This window comes from Melanostigma gelatinosum (genome assembly GCF_949748355.1).
Source record: "Melanostigma gelatinosum genome assembly, chromosome: 13".
Lineage (NCBI taxonomy): Eukaryota > Metazoa > Chordata > Actinopteri > Perciformes > Zoarcidae > Melanostigma > Melanostigma gelatinosum.
The window spans coordinates 3,175,348-3,191,248 of record NC_136646.1 but is presented as its reverse complement, the minus strand read 5'-3'; the positions used below and the strand labels follow the sequence as shown (position 1 = coordinate 3,191,248).

At 44.0% G+C, this 15,901-nt stretch overlaps 1 protein-coding gene across 5 annotated transcripts in view; it reads right to left on the bottom strand.

Moving 5' to 3' along the window:
- Positions 1 to 15,694, bottom strand: part of mettl22 (methyltransferase 22, Kin17 lysine) — an 18,196-nt gene extending 2,502 nt beyond the window's left edge. For 2 of the 5 annotated variants that reach the window (XM_079282110.1, XM_079282114.1), the window contains exons 1-10: positions 15,641 to 15,694; positions 14,099 to 14,250; positions 12,070 to 12,283; positions 11,601 to 11,728; positions 10,417 to 10,457; positions 8,147 to 8,291; positions 7,452 to 7,523; positions 6,471 to 6,524; positions 5,082 to 5,162; positions 203 to 305 (exon numbers count right to left, since the gene is read on the bottom strand). In XM_079282110.1, coding sequence (XP_079138236.1) covers positions 203 to 305; positions 5,082 to 5,162; positions 6,471 to 6,524; positions 7,452 to 7,523; positions 8,147 to 8,291; positions 10,417 to 10,457; positions 11,601 to 11,728; positions 12,070 to 12,283; positions 14,099 to 14,204 — 944 coding nt within the window. In that variant the 5' untranslated portion in view covers positions 14,205 to 14,250; positions 15,641 to 15,694. Of the gene's footprint in view, positions 1 to 202; positions 306 to 5,081; positions 5,163 to 6,470; positions 6,525 to 7,451; positions 7,524 to 8,146; positions 8,292 to 10,416; positions 10,458 to 11,600; positions 11,729 to 12,069; positions 12,284 to 14,098; positions 14,251 to 14,449; positions 14,598 to 15,640 lie in introns of those variants that run through there. The other 3 variants (XM_079282111.1, XM_079282112.1, XM_079282113.1) reach the window with 3 other exon arrangements.
- Positions 15,695 to 15,901: the final 207 nt, after the last annotated feature.

Below are 15,901 nucleotides of genomic sequence, written 5' to 3'. Positions count from 1 at the left end.
ATGGGTAGAATCTACATATCAAGACAGCAGTGAAAGCTCCAAATCGTGTAGTGAGGAAATATAGCCATGAATACATTCAATATGGATTCATAACGGAAATAATTGATAATAAATCATATTTGGGAAGGTGGTCCTCTGAATTTCTTTTAACGATCAGAAGTGGACCTTAAGTTACAAACCCCTGATGTAGATTCCTCCTTACCTTTTCTCTAAGGAGATGAAGATGGTGCAGGTATGACGGAAGTTACTACAGAGTCGGTACAGTGTTCGGAAAAGCCCATCCGTCAGATCCTCATCATAGCAAACTGGTGACACAAAAACAAACCTCATTAAATCTGCAAGCAGCGATGTTTGTCTCATGAGGCTGACTTCCTGTTGCCAGTAGATAGCGCTATGACTGTGTGAAATAATTGAGATGTAGAGATCTTCGGGCTAGGGCTCTTATGAAGCATGATACCTTTGGGGAATATTAGATAGTGTACATTCGAGTTAAAACTTCCTGTTTCGAGGCAAATCGTGCAAAATGGCCGCCATGCCACGGCAACATCGTTTCATGAAAACCATTTTTGCAGATTCCGATTTTCTTTCTGTAATATGATTGACAGCGAGGCTCCAGAGTAACTTATGTCACCACTGTCCTGGAACCGTGTGTGACGTTAATGTCTGGGCCGCTGCGTGCCGACCTAAAACTATCATGCTGTAGGCACGCATGTGTAAATGTGACCGGCAACAAAAATCGTTAGACCAGACGTTAAATGGTAAATGGAATTGCAATTATATCTGACCACTCAAAGCACTGTACACTACATTCACCCATTCACTCACACACACTCTCTCTCTCTCTCTCACACACACACACACACACACACACACACACACACACACACACACACACACACACACACACACACACACACACACACACACACACACACACACACACACACGGCACAGTCTTTGGAAGCAATTTGGGGTTCAGTATCTTGCCAAAGGACATTTCGGCATGAAGACTGGAGGAGCTGTGGACAACCAATTTCCCACCAACGCCCACTGGGCACCAGTCACGGCCGATCAGCTGAAAACTGCCCGGTTTCGATCGGCAGCCGATCCATTGTTGCATCTCTAAAATAATTCCTTGCATTACAATAAGAAGTGCCCTCCTACCTCCTAAAGGCTGCGTGAGCCAAAGGCTGCGTGTTGTGAAGTGGAGCTTCTAATGACGACCAAGACACGTCTGGTTTGAACGGAACACGTTTACTTCTCAAACTGCAGTATTACAACTGTTAGAGTAAACGGAGCGCACTCTTGCACCCGACATATAGGGTTTTTCTTCTATCATCATTATTGCTAGCATCAATAACACACGTACCATGCGACTTCTCGCTCCTTCACAGTAAAAGCACTTCCTGTTTCATGCTCTTCAAAATAAAAGTAAACATTCAACTCAAACTATTTACAACATTCTCCCGCACGATGAACAGTTGTTCATTACTACTCAGCCCGTTACTTTAACTTGTCTCGAATGGATATATCAACTGAACAGGTCTCCTTTTGTAGAACAGTGGTTGAACCACAGGGGTCCTGGGGTCTCTTGGCTCTCGGCCAATGAGATTGCAGCGGTGCTTTCAGGTGACTTCAGGAACCATAGTTTTGGGGGGGGGGGGAAATTCACACCCTAGTGTGAAATTCCTTTAGAGGAGGTTTGCTCTCATCAAACTACAAATCAGGATGAAACCTTTGCTTGAAAAAGGAAAGGCCTGATTCTCTTTGTCCACAGCACATGTTGAAGCCATATGGTCAGACCCCAACATCATCATTGTTGGCATCAATAACACACGTACCATGCGACTTCTCGCTCCTTCACAGTAAAAACACTTCCTGTTTCATGCTCTTCACAATAAAAGTAAACATGCAACTCAAACAATTTACAACACTGCGTGAGTCAAAGGCAGCGTGAGTCAAAGGCAGCGTGAGTCAAAGGCTGCGTGAGTCAAAGGCTGCGTGAGCCAAAGGCTGCGTGAGTCAAAGGCAGCGTGAGCCAAAGGCAGCGTGAGTCAAAGGCTGCGTGAGCCAAAGGCAGCGTGAGTCAAAGGCAGCGTGAGTCAAAGGCAGCGTGAGTCAAAGGCAGCGTGAGCCAAAGGCAGCGTGAGCCAAAGGCTGCGTGAGTCAAAGGCAGCGTGAGTCAAAGGCAGCGTGAGTCAAAGGCTGCGTGAGTCAAAGGCAGCGTGAGTCAAAGGCAGCGTGAGTCAAAGGCTGCGTGAGCCAAAGGCTGCGTGAGCCAAAGGCAGCGTGAGCCAAAGGCAGCGTGAGCCAAAGGCAGCGTGAGCCAAAGGCTGCGTGAGCCAAAGGCAGCGTTAGTCAAAGGCAGCGTGAGTCAAAGGCTGCGTGAGCCAAAGGCAGCGTGAGCCAAAGGCAGCGTGAGCCAAAGGCAGCGTGAGTCAAAGGCAGCGTGAGTCAAAGGCTGCGTGAGTCAAAGGCTGCGTGAGCCAAAGGCAGCGTGAGCCAAAGGCAGCGTGAGCCAAAGGCTGCGTGAGCCAAAGGCTGCGTGAGCCAAAGGCAGCGTGAGCCAAAGGCAGCGTGAGCCAAAGGCAGCGTGAGTCAAAGGCAGCGTGAGCCAAAGGCAGCGTGAGTCAAAGGCAGCGTGAGCCAAAGGCAGCGTGAGTCAAAGGCAGCGTGAGCCAAAGGCAGCGTGAGCCAAAGGCAGCGTGAGCCAAAGGCAGCGTGAGTCAAAGGCAGCGTGAGCCAAAGGCAGCGTGAGTCAAAGGCTGCGTGAGTCAAAGGCAGCGTGAGTCAAAGGCTGCGTGAGCCAAAGGCTGCGTGAGCCAAAGGCAGCGTGAGCCAAAGGCAGCGTGAGCCAAAGGCAGCGTTAGTCAAAGGCAGCGTGAGTCAAAGGCTGCGTGAGCCAAAGGCAGCGTGAGCCAAAGGCAGCGTGAGCCAAAGGCAGCGTGAGTCAAAGGCAGCGTGAGTCAAAGGCTGCGTGAGTCAAAGGCAGCGTGAGTCAAAGGCTGCGTGAGCCAAAGGCAGCGTGAGCCAAAGGCAGCGTGAGCCAAAGGCTGCGTGAGCCAAAGGCTGCGTGAGCCAAAGGCAGCGTGAGCCAAAGGCAGCGTGAGCCAAAGGCAGCGTGAGTCAAAGGCAGCGTGAGCCAAAGGCAGCGTGAGTCAAAGGCAGCGTGAGCCAAAGGCAGCGTGAGTCAAAGGCAGCGTGAGCCAAAGGCAGCGTGAGCCAAAGGCAGCGTGAGCCAAAGGCAGCGTGAGTCAAAGGCAGCGTGAGCCAAAGGCAGCGTGAGTCAAAGGCTGCGTGAGTCAAAGGCAGCGTGAGTCAAAGGCTGCGTGAGCCAAAGGCAGCGTGAGCCAAAGGCAGCGTGAGCCAAAGGCTGCGTGAGCCAAAGGCTGCGTGAGCCAAAGGCAGCGTGAGCCAAAGGCAGCGTGAGCCAAAGGCAGCGTGAGTCAAAGGCAGCGTGAGCCAAAGGCTGCGTGAGCCAAAGGCTGCGTGAGCCAAAGGCAGCGTGAGCCAAAGGCAGCGTGAGCCAAAGGCTGCGTGAGCCAAAGGCAGCGTGAGCCAAAGGCAGCGTGAGTCAAAGGCAGCGTGAGTCAAAGGCTGCGTGAGCCAAAGGCTGCGTGAGCCAAAGGCTGCGTGAGCCAAAGGCAGCGTGAGCCAAAGGCAGCGTGAGCCAAAGGCTGCGTGAGTCAAAGGCAGCGTTAGTCAAAGGCTGCGTGAGCCAAAGGCAGCGTGAGCCAAAGGCAGCGTGAGCCAAAGGCAGTGTGAGCCAAAGGCTGCGTGAGCCAAAGGCAGCGTTAGTCAAAGGCAGCGTGAGTCAAAGGCTGCGTGAGCCAAAGGCAGCGTGAGCGAAAGGCAGCGTGAGCCAAAGGCAGCGTGAGTCAAAGGCAGCGTGAGTCAAAGGCTGCGTGAGTCAAAGGCAGCGTGAGTCAAAGGCTGCGTGAGTCAAAGGCTGCGTGAGCCAAAGGCAGCGTGAGCCAAAGGCAGCGTGAGTCAAAGGCTGCGTGAGCCAAAGGCTGCGTGAGCCAAAGGCAGCGTGAGCCAAAGGCAGCGTGAGCCAAAGGCAGCGTGAGCCAAAGGCTGCGTGAGCCAAAGGCAGCGTGAGCCAAAGGCAGCGTGAGCCAAAGGCAGCGTGAGCCAAAGGCAGCGTGAGTCAAAGGCAGCGTGAGCCAAAGGCAGCGTGAGTCAAAGGCTGCGTGAGCCAAAGGCTGCGTGAGCCAAAGGCAGCGTGAGCCAAAGGCAGCGTGAGCCAAAGGCAGCGTGAGCCAAAGGCTGCGTGAGTCAAAGGCTGCGTGAGCCAAAGGCTGCGTGAGCCAAAGGCAGCGTGAGTCAAAGGCAGCGTGAGTCAAAGGCTGCGTGAGTCAAAGGCAGCGTGAGTCAAAGGCTGCGTGAGCCAAAGGCAGCGTGAGCCAAAGGCAGCGTGAGTCAAAGGCTGCGTGAGCCAAAGGCAGCGTGAGCCAAAGGCAGCGTGAGCCAAAGGCTGCGTGAGTCAAAGGCAGCGTGAGCCAAAGGCAGCGTGAGTCAAAGGCAGCGTGAGTCAAAGGCTGCGTGAGTCAAAGGCAGCGTGAGTCAAAGGCTGCGTGAGCCAAAGGCAGCGTGAGCCAAAGGCAGCGTGAGTCAAAGGCTGCGTGAGCCAAAGGCTGCGTGAGCCAAAGGCAGCGTGAGCCAAAGGCAGCGTGAGCCAAAGGCAGCGTGAGTCAAAGGCTGCGTGAGCCAAAGGCTGCGTGAGCCAAAGGCAGCGTGAGCCAAAGGCAGCGTGAGTCAAAGGCTGCGTGAGTCAAAGGCAGCGTGAGTCAAAGGCTGCGTGAGCCAAAGGCAGCGTGAGCCAAAGGCAGCGTGAGTCAAAGGCAGCGTGAGTCAAAGGCAGCGTGAGTCAAAGGCAGCGTGAGCCAAAGGCAGCGTGAGTCAAAGGCAGCGTGAGCCAAAGGCAGCGTGAGCCAAAGGCAGCGTGAGTCAAAGGCTGCGTGAGTCAAAGGCTACTTAACTGTTGCGTCCTTCATTTGCATGGTTCTTTAGAATGAAGTATTGTGTACTGGAGAAGAGTTGTGCTGCATATCTTTACTTTGATCAGCTCAATAACCTACCATCAGCAGCAATGATGATCTTGGTGTTGTCGTACAAATCTGCAACTTCCTTCTCTGTCCAACTAAATTCCACATCAGCATCTACAAAGATTAGACAAATGGAAAGAAGACGTTTTCGGTGATCAGATGGTGTTTGTTTTTGTATAAATAAGGTGTAAAAGTCAGTAGGCTATACTTGTTTAGCCTACTGACCAGACACATATTTACTCAACGTTGCATATCTTCTGCTGCTATGTGTATATACAGCAAGTATCACTCTGGAATCAGCATTAAAAGATTGAAATATTATGGGTTTGAACTTTATGAATAAAATACATGAATATCAAAGGACAATGAAAAGTATTAGTAAACAAAAGGTCTTTACATTATTAGTTTACATTTGGATAAGAATAGTCCGGCTCTATATATTTCTTTAGGGTTAGGAAGGATAGGGTTGGTGTTATTCCATGGTTTCTCATTGCCAGTATATCTTACTGTTGTGGTCATTTGTAGGAAAGTTGGAGTAATTGTGTCAACATCCAAAAAACATAAGTGATAGACACAAAAAAATGAAAAGAATTGTGATTGGAATCAGGGAAAACGTTTGTAATGCTAATGGTCAGGGTCCATAAAAGAGCATGACTTCATTTATTTAATACGTCCTGAGCCATGAATGAATGTACAAGTTGGAACTGTGTTTTTGCTGTGTGCACATTTAGTTGCTTGGTTTTTGTCTGATTTAGCAGGCTAACAATTAGGTTAGCTAAAGTTAGCTCGCTACATTATATTCCAACCCGAGACAAAATGTGAACTGCACAGACGAGTGCTTTCGGCTGGTGTCCACTCTGTCCTTTAAATTGCTGCAAATCATTTCTGATGTCTGTTTGCGTCTTTAGGTGACATAGACACAGACAGTAATAGTCTGTAGAATAAAGTATTCAGGTCTCCTTTCTTGTCATCACATCCCACTGCACAGCATATAGATGGCATGTTCAGGTTTGAGAGTGGGCTTGAATCTGGAACACAATATGGTGGCAGCCAACAGCAAACCAACGTTTGAAGCCGATGAGAGGTCAGCTGCAAGGCTTCTATACAATAAGAAATCCAGGCAACCTCCTGCACATAGCAGCTGGGTGGATGAGGTGATGAGGTCATGGGCTTCATTAATAAATTCAACAAATTGTCACAACCATTCCTGAACTGCTGTAAAAAAAAAAGCTCTTGCACTTTTTGGGAATGCCTTGGTCATAAATGCCGTTTGTGTTTTTGTGTGGCCAACACACAGTAATCCAGATTGTGGCTGCAAATTCACAAACACCTGCAGCACTGAGCCGTCTTATTGGTGAATGCTTGATCAATGATGTGATTCTAGGTTAGAAGATTGGTTTGAAAAAGAAGAGTGTGTGTTACCTGTACAAAGGTCATACTGGAGCCAATCCAACTGTCTCACTCTCACTTCACCACCTGATGAATAATACATTCATTATAAACACATAAATAATCACTATTATGCAGGTAAATGTATCTTTCACTACTGTGAATTAAATAAATAGCAAATGGAATACATACATGTGGGAGCCCTTTCTCTGTCTCCATGTGTATTATAAACATACTTATGCAGAGAAATCTGCTGATAACACTGTCAAATTATAGTTGTAAACATCCATAAATATTGCTCATGCTTCATAACAATATTCACATCAAACTATATGAAAATAAGAACAAGAATTGCTCGTCACTCAAGGATTGTAGTGTATTATAACTCCCATAGCTGCAATACATTATAATATTTTATAATGAAATATAATCATTGTTATCATACATTATGTGATTGAATGCATTATAATGCATTTAATTATGATGCATTGTAATGCATGATAAAAGGGACAATAATACATAATTAAAGCATTATGAGAGCTTATAACTAGCTCTGGTTTATTGTTTCCAAAGCTTTACTATAAAGAGTGTTGCTCTTCTTTCAGGACTCTTTCAGTTACACGTTGGGAAGCTGCCCAGCCAAACACACTGTGATTAGTAACAATGAGCAGCTCCTCTGGGACATTTTCGGGTTTTCTCACAGGCTGCAATAGTACTTTATTAAAAGCTGAAACATCTCTAATTAATTATGTTTGAGGGGCACTCGCTCCTTCTTCTCTTCTAGTGGATTTTCTCATCAACGGCATCATTTACAAGATAGATAATTCTGACGGTGCACAAGTATACAGACAAACAAGAAGTGCCTTTAATTACTCTATATGTTTAGCTTTTATTCTCGAACAGAAATATTCATATAATTCGTTAGTTTGGGGAAACTTCACTGCTGGATGAAAAGAACAGGATGTAGTTGTATATGTTAGATGTACAGCAGCAGTGACCATGCTGTTATCTCACCTGCAGGCTCTATTATGTGTTGATTTAATGTCACATTCTTCTTGCACATGCTGAGAAGGTCTTCTCCCACATCTGTGAAACAAAATCAGGTTTTTCAGCAATGAAACACTTACATTAAGATTGATTGTTATTTATGATGGAATAAGTCGGAGAAAGGCTGATTGGCATATGATGCAGAGCAACTCATTCTCACTCCCAACTCGTCTCATATCGCTGCTTGGTCAGAGCCCCTCGGGACTGGAGATCGACACACTAGGTACCGCTCTAGCGCTCGTTTTCAACTTATTGGGACCGAGTTAATATATGCTCGTTACGTGCATAGTGTCCATTGGAGCCAGGTGCGCCGCATGCAGTCGCTAAAGGATGCGTCCATCTCTGATGCTGGGAGCATTGACCAAGTGGGGAGCAGACTCACAGGCCTGACTCACCTGACTTGATTTTAAATATGAATATGAAAAATGTGGAATTTCTTCATTGTGGATGTAGAGATCAGCATGTTAACAAATAACCCCAGCACATAGAACCTGATGACACCTGAGCCAGCTTCAGAAGTGGACCTTTGACTAAGACCATCAATGCTCAAGTTGATTCAGTTGTATCCACAGAATGTTACATGTTATATTCAAAGAAACTTATAGCTGATACAGTATGGTGCTGTCAGTTTTCAGTCGGATAACTGCTTGATGCCATTATACCTGTGCAGTACAGTGTTTTGGCTACGGTTGCCATGACGATGCTGGTTAAGCCTGTTCCCGCTCCCAGCTCTAGGACTGTAGCTCCTCTGAACATGTGCGGTTTAGAGAGGATGAAGTCAGCCAAGAGGAACGCCCCGAGCCACACCTGATGTGAGCAAAAAGACACGCTGCTTTAATGCCTTCAAAATATAACCACCACTTACACAACACACTTCAGCATGAAGTTGTTTTAGATCGTGATTTAGATCTACACATACACGATGATGGATGTAGTGGTGCATGCTCCATTAGGGGACAAGTGGCTCTACCTTCTGAGCGACAGCAGTTGCTATTGTTGCGATAGTAGGTAAATAACTGGATGTTCTTGTTCCCTATAATGGACATTTTGTGGCTGTTGTGATTCATGATCTTATTGCAATAAAAGTATATATAAAACAGCAACAAATTCAGTTGGCAGGACAGCATAAATCATTGTAGAAGGTTACTCATGGTCTTTCTGGTGATGTAGATGCAGGGAAAGCGCATCCAGTACACATAAACCTAACAGGATCCTTCCCAAACCTCCTCAGAGCAGAGTGGCAGCAAAAGAGGGAGCAGAGCACTGATGGCTTAAGCATCACCATGATTAAAAGAGTGTGTTATAAACAGTATATGTTGCAGGGAGAGGAATGTGTCATGTCCACGTGGTGGTTGGTTTGAGTAGCGCAGTCTGAACTGGCTCTGTTCATTTAGTTTGACACGATTGACTGAGTTACAAGGTTAATTTGTGCGACTGTGGCTCGGTGGGTCGTCCTTCAATCAGAGGATCGGCGGTTCGATCCCCGCTAGTCGCATGTCGATGTGTCCTTGGGCAAGACACTGAATCCCAAGTTGCTCCCGTAGCTGTGCCTACGGTGTATGCATATGTATGAATGTGAGATAGAGTCCTGATGGGCAGGTGGTACCTTCATCAGTGCCACATTTGAATGAAACTCACAGCTCATTTTAAAGTCTTCACCACACCCTATGTTACATGTTGCCTGAAAGGAGCAGTGTGTACGTTTGGCACCATCTAGTGGTGAGATTGCAACCAACTAAAACATCTCCCATGTGCCAAGGAGAAGTAAGGCAAATGTCCCTGTCTAGAGTCAGTGTTCGATTTGTCCTTTCTAGGCTACTGTAGAAACAGGGCGAGCCGCTCCGTTTGTAGATATAAACGACTCATTTAAAAGGTAATGGAAACACAATTATTCTTATTTTCAGGTGATGATACACTATAGAAAACATACTTAATATCATATTCCATTTCTGTTAACAGATACCTCTAAATGCTACGCAGTGTTCCTTTAACCCAAACACAAATCCTCAGAAAATAAACCGCTGGATGTTTTGCATTTAGAACGTCACATAAGCATCGAAATGTAACTGACTGTGGCCTTTGAAAAGGTTTCAGGCACATATGATGGCATTTTTCAAGAATATGCATCATAGCTTCATATTCGACGACAGGTTAAACCAGGGGTCTCAAACTCCCGGCCCGCGGGCCGAATCCGGCCCGCCACGTCATTTTATGTGGCCCGCGAATCCACCAGCAAAAAAAAAAAAGTTAAAAAAAAAAATTAATTATTTTTTTTTTTTAAGTTGGACTTGATAATAAAAATATCCCCATAGTCGAAATTATGAGATAGAAAGTCATAATGATGAGATACTTAAACATAGAAGCAGCTCTTTGGCTGGTTCCTGTACATTTGACATGGAAATGTATTGTGAGTACATTGAAGACTACTTTAAACGTGGCTTTAAAACACATGAAATACTTCATGTGGGATTGTGCTAACGCACCCTTGAAAGGATTTTAAGCATTGAACAACGTTATTGTAATAACTTGTGTTTTGATATTTGTCTTTGATATTTTCTTTAATAGTTTGATCTTTGATAGAGTCATGTGGGTTTCTTAACCCTAAATTAAAAGGATTTAAGTTATAATAACAGAAATGTGCTTAAATATATGTTTACATTGATATAACTGCATGTACAATATTTTTAAACTTGAATAAGCAATAATCAAATGCAGAGACAGTTATTTACCAATATGTTAGGAGTAGTTACATTTACACAGTCTTACATTTACAACCGGCCCTTTGTCGGCGACCGTGATGCTGATGTGGCCCGGAGTGAAGATGAGTTTGAGAGCACTGGGTTAAACAGTCGCCTCTCAAAGCCACCTGTTGTTTGGGGACTCGGTGAGGGGGAGGGGCAACAGACAACAGAGTTCACTCGATTTTACTGACCTGTTTGCCAACGTCCTCCAGGGTCGTGGCCATAGTGTGCTCTGTAAATGGATTGGATTCGTACATTAAACACTCCTTAGTTATTATATCGTGCACTATATATACACTATATTTATTTAATGATCACATTCCCAGTGTTTTAAATGAAAAGCGTAAATCACAGGCAGCTCCAGTCATCCAGAACTGGGAACCCCACTTCACATCCCAAACCCACCAAGTGCAGTGAAGACGTGTATTAACCCTTTACTAATGAATGTAACGGTAGGCCTACGCCTACACGGTGTGGGTAGGCTATTGTGTGTCCTGTTATGATTTGATTGGCTAAACTAAACTTCTGTGTAATGTGGCAAAAGCCAAACAAATAGTGTTTGCTGCTTTAGCATGCTAGTATGAGGGACACCAATCATTTCCTCCAAGCATGACGTTTCCTGTAATTACTGGTGTATTGGGGGAAAAGGATCAAACCATTCAGTAAACATGAAACTGCCGTAGTCACTTTCTGTGTTTAGCTGTGTAACCGACCTGGAGATGTACATATGGAGCAGGCTTCTGATTGGTTATCGGCTCATGAGCATCACGTTCATTCAAAGAATATTAAACTCTCCCTAGCTTCTCTCATTCCCACGCAGGTTTGCTTCCCATTGATGAATGGGAGCCTCGTGATTCACTTTTGGTGTGTGCTGTAACATGGACATGACTCCAACAAGGAATGTCAACCAATATTCTAAAAAAAGATATTCAAATATGAAAATGTGGATGTCTGCCTCACACCCACTGAATGCCCCGCATGATGGGAGTCATGCGTCACTTTGATTAATTCAAAATGAAACGTCAGGTCAAACTGATCGAGGAATAATTCAACAACAACCATAATGATGGCAGAGAACTGGGCCACAGAGAGAGAGACACCGTGTTCTAACAGCAAGTGTAACGTTACATCATGGAACACATCACGCCTGTCCCTGGTATCCTGCATCTGAGCACCTCATCGCTCCAATCAGCTGACCAAGGGTTGCGGTTGATATATGATATATATATATATATATATATATATATATATATATATGATATATGATATGTTAGAGTCAAACACAGATTTGCTTTTGCGTGACATTCATGATAACCATGATGATCATCATCATCTGAAATTGTAAAAACATAAATAAAATGGAGGTTCTTCTTACCAATCTTTATAATGTCTTTATCATCTGTATACTCGTCGTCTTCTTCTTCCAGTGCAGAGTTAGACTGTTTGAGAATGATGGGACAGACCAGATCTCGGCCACTCTCCTCGTTGGGGTTCTTCCTCTGTCTATGGAGTCATAAGAATAGTATGAAATGCATCTATAGAAGACAGCAAGATACACACGTGGACAAAACTGTTGGTACCCTTCCATTAAAGGAAGAAAAACCCACGATGGTCACTGAAATAACTTGAAACTGACAAAAGTAACAATAAATAAATGTACTGAAAAATAACTAATGAAATGAATGCTTTTGAATTGTGGTTCAACAGAATAAAAACCAAACTAATGAAAATGACCTGGACAAAAAGTATAAAGGAGTGAACTACTGGTTCTGGTCTGGTTTGAGACCATGACAGTGCACTCACACTAACAGAACAGCCATGTTTTAACTGTTGACTAAACGTACCGGTGCTTGATGTCAAGGTCTCCGTCCACATCCAGAAATGGTTCCACATTTCCTGCCCCGCCTTCCTCTCCATCTTTTCCTTGTGTGACTTGAGTGTCTTTATCCCCATCTTCCCTTGGTTCATTGTTTTGCTCCGTCTCCTTTAAACCTTTCCCTGGCTCACTGTTGTCATGCTTTTCACTGTCTGACAGGATCCTGAATTTAGAGAGGAAGACTGGACGGATGAACACGACAACGGTAGAAAGTGAGAGGACGAAATGAACACATGAAGTGGAACAGTGACATCGAACATTTGATATATACCAGGACAACACAAATGGATTTTTATCATTCTTGGTCTTTAATCAAAGATACATATGTCGTATATTTATATGACGTATATCTGAAGGGTGACCGGTGCATATGCCCCAAATACTGTAAACTGATAAGAAAACCTGCACACTGTCGAGCAGAACCTGAAAGGAAACAACTGGAGGTCTGTTCGTGAGTTTGCTATACTTTTGCTCACGACAGCAGTCATTATCTTCCCATCTGAAGTCACCACCTTATTTACAGACGGGATTAAGTCAAATCCTAAGAATTCAAGACTGGCAGGGCCCCGTGGTCACACTGCTGTGAGAGGGTCACCAGCCAGCTGTCTGAAGTTCAGATGCACCGATATCGGATATCGTTCCCATAGTGACAAAGGGCTGATAAATAACAATTAAGTATATATATATATATATGTTAGGGGTGTAACGGTTCACAACAATACAGTGGAGCCACGGTTCGGTACGTTTCGGTACAGTAGAAAACTATAAATGCAGAGAAATGTACTTGATTTTAAAATATATTTATTCATTACAACTAACATCATAAAGTTATTCTTTGACTTTGAACAATGATGGAACTATACCTGAGTGACCCATCTTCTGGGGTGTCTTCTTAGCAACACATAAGCATAAAAAACTAAAACTGCTCCTTAATGTTATGTAGTATTGTTACTTACATCTTTCTTACATCTTGTATTGTTACTTACATCTTGCAAAAGAGATTTTTAATCTCAATGGGACTACCTGCTTAAATAAAGTTTAAAAAAAACATTTTTTTCCTATTCTATGTCGGCTGAAACCCAGAGCACAGGTAACATATAGCAGGGCTGGAAAAGTCTGATCAGTGCATCCCTTGTGTTAGTGGAACGGGGAGAGACATTTGATTACGTTCGCAAATTGACCGACCTCTGTCAATCTTATTAACAAACTAAATCTTCAGGCTCTTCAATTATCCACCCAGTGTGGAAGAAGGGGGGTGGAATCTCATTCAGGAAATATTGTTTGTTTAAGTTAAGTTGTTTTTGTGACTCAATCCTGATCCAAGCACTTTGAGATCTGCTGATATCAAGTCCGAGTCGATATTTAAAGAGCAACAAAGTCAATGTGAGAGGAGGAAGAGGTGGATGGATGGATCGAACAAACAAAGACTTTCATCCCGCTGTTCATGTCCTTTGCGAAACCAAAAATCATCATCATCATTAACTTCTTTTAAGTAACACAAGTAGGTAACACAAAGTACTTAACTTGCGTCACATACGAAACGTATGCTAAAAGTCAAAGATATTCAGTTTGCAATGATGTTAAACAGAAAAAAGAACAAAATCGTCACATTGGAGAAGCTGAGACAGAGAATCTAGACGTTTCTTTCTCTAAAATATGACTAAATGAAAATGTATTTTGATCAACGATTTGACAAATCATCATATCCAAAACTATAAGTGATATGATATGATAAATGATAAGATGAAATTCTGGACATGATATCGATGAAAGTTTAACTGGGAAACTTAAACATCTGAAAATGAGATGACGCAATGGCCTTTAGTATGGAGAGAGATGTTTCATATTGTAACTTGCCTGATGAAGGTTCATGACTGAATCGTCTTTCTAACAAACTCAGTGCTAACAGCGGGCTGTTAACCCTTTCTTGACTGCCACATGATTTGACTTATCGGTCTACAACATGTGCATTAGACAACACTGTACATTATACACACCTGGCTGTCCAACAGAGTTGAGGCGGGTCATAAGGCGGCGTGCATTGGGCAGCAGCATGTGAACATCTGACAGCACAGTATCATGATGAAAAGTGATCTGGTTCATGGCTGATCATTCATGGTATGGAAGGGCAGAGCTCCTCCTGGAGAGACTGGACACACAAAGTACGGACACACAATCAACTCAATTCCTGCAGGCTGATTTATGAATGAGAAGTACAACTGGTTGATCCCCAGAGAGGGACAATTGTAACATTCATGGAAATGATCAAATGTACGTTAGCACTGAATGAGTAGTATTGTGTTTATTGTTATATTTGTACTCTTCTACCACTCAAGTGCTTTACTCACACACCCACTCACACACTGGTGGCAGAGGCTGCCATATTGTTGTATAATATGCCATACAAGGTGATCCTTTAATCAGAGGATCGGCGGTTTGATCCCCAGCTCCGCTAGTCCATGTCGATGTGTCCTTGGGCAAGACACTTCACAGAGGCTGTGAATGAGTATGAATGTTAGATAGTCCTGGTGGACAGGTGGCACATTACATGGTAGCTACTGTCATCAGTTATGAATGGATGTGAATGGGTGAATGATGACATGTAGAGTTAAAGAGCTTTGAGTGGTCTGAAGACTAGAAAAGAGAGAAACAAGTACAGTCCATTTACACATAGACTACAGGGACCAGGGATCAAACCAACTATGTAATAGTTGTGCTTAACATTCTTTCACATCACATGTGGCCCCAGCCTGCCCCCCCCCCCCACCCCCATGTGAAATGCTCTAGAACCACCACTGTACACAATGGACATGTGTTTTTTTTAAGTATCAAAATGAACGCAGCAACATTTTTGTTCTATGCATTCTTCTACATTATGTGTGCTTATGTTATCTATATTTTGTTGTTGTTGGAATGCTTAACAGCATTCCAACAAATATCTGGTGAGCTTCAGAGGGGTGGAGTCATGGATGACCAATATGCATCATGGTCTCCATGACTCCATGATATGTGCACGTTAATGATGCACACACTACACACAGAAAGCATTAAATGATCCACACATCCACTTGCTGCCATATTTTTTTCCAGTTTACGATGCACCGTTCTTTAAATATCACCACTGTCGATATGAACCATGCACGCTGTATATACTGTATATTGAAATGTATTGTATACATACTGTACATAATCATCCAGTTCATATGAATTCTGTATTTCTTTACACTATTTGAATAGTTTACATCTTACAGAGGCACTTGACTTGTATATAGACTTTGTATTTGTATTGGTCGTCACAGGTGCCTTTTATATATCATGATATACAGTGTTTCCACATACTTGTGAACGGTCTATTCTTTCCTTTTAACTGCGCAACAGATCAGCTGGACCCTGAAGATCATATCATAATATAATATATGTCATATAGATAACTGAGGATTACGCCTAAAACCTCCATGCAGGAAGTCCGTCACTGAGCAGCGGATAGTCTCAACACGCATCTCGTTTCAGAGGTTTTAGGAGATAAAAACATGCCCTACCGTCTCGAGAACATCGGTGGACCGCGCACACCCACTCTGTCATAGGTCGCTGATGTCGAAACTAGTGCACCCAGTAAGTCGTCCGGACTGGAAAAGTACAAACATGGCTTTCGTTCCGCCAGAAAAAGACGGTGGGGCTGTCGTTCACAATAATAATAATAATAACAATAATAATAGTAATAATACACTTAATTATACAGCACCTTTAAAAACAGAGTTTAAAAGCATCAAAACGCAAGGCAAAAAATGAGATATACAACA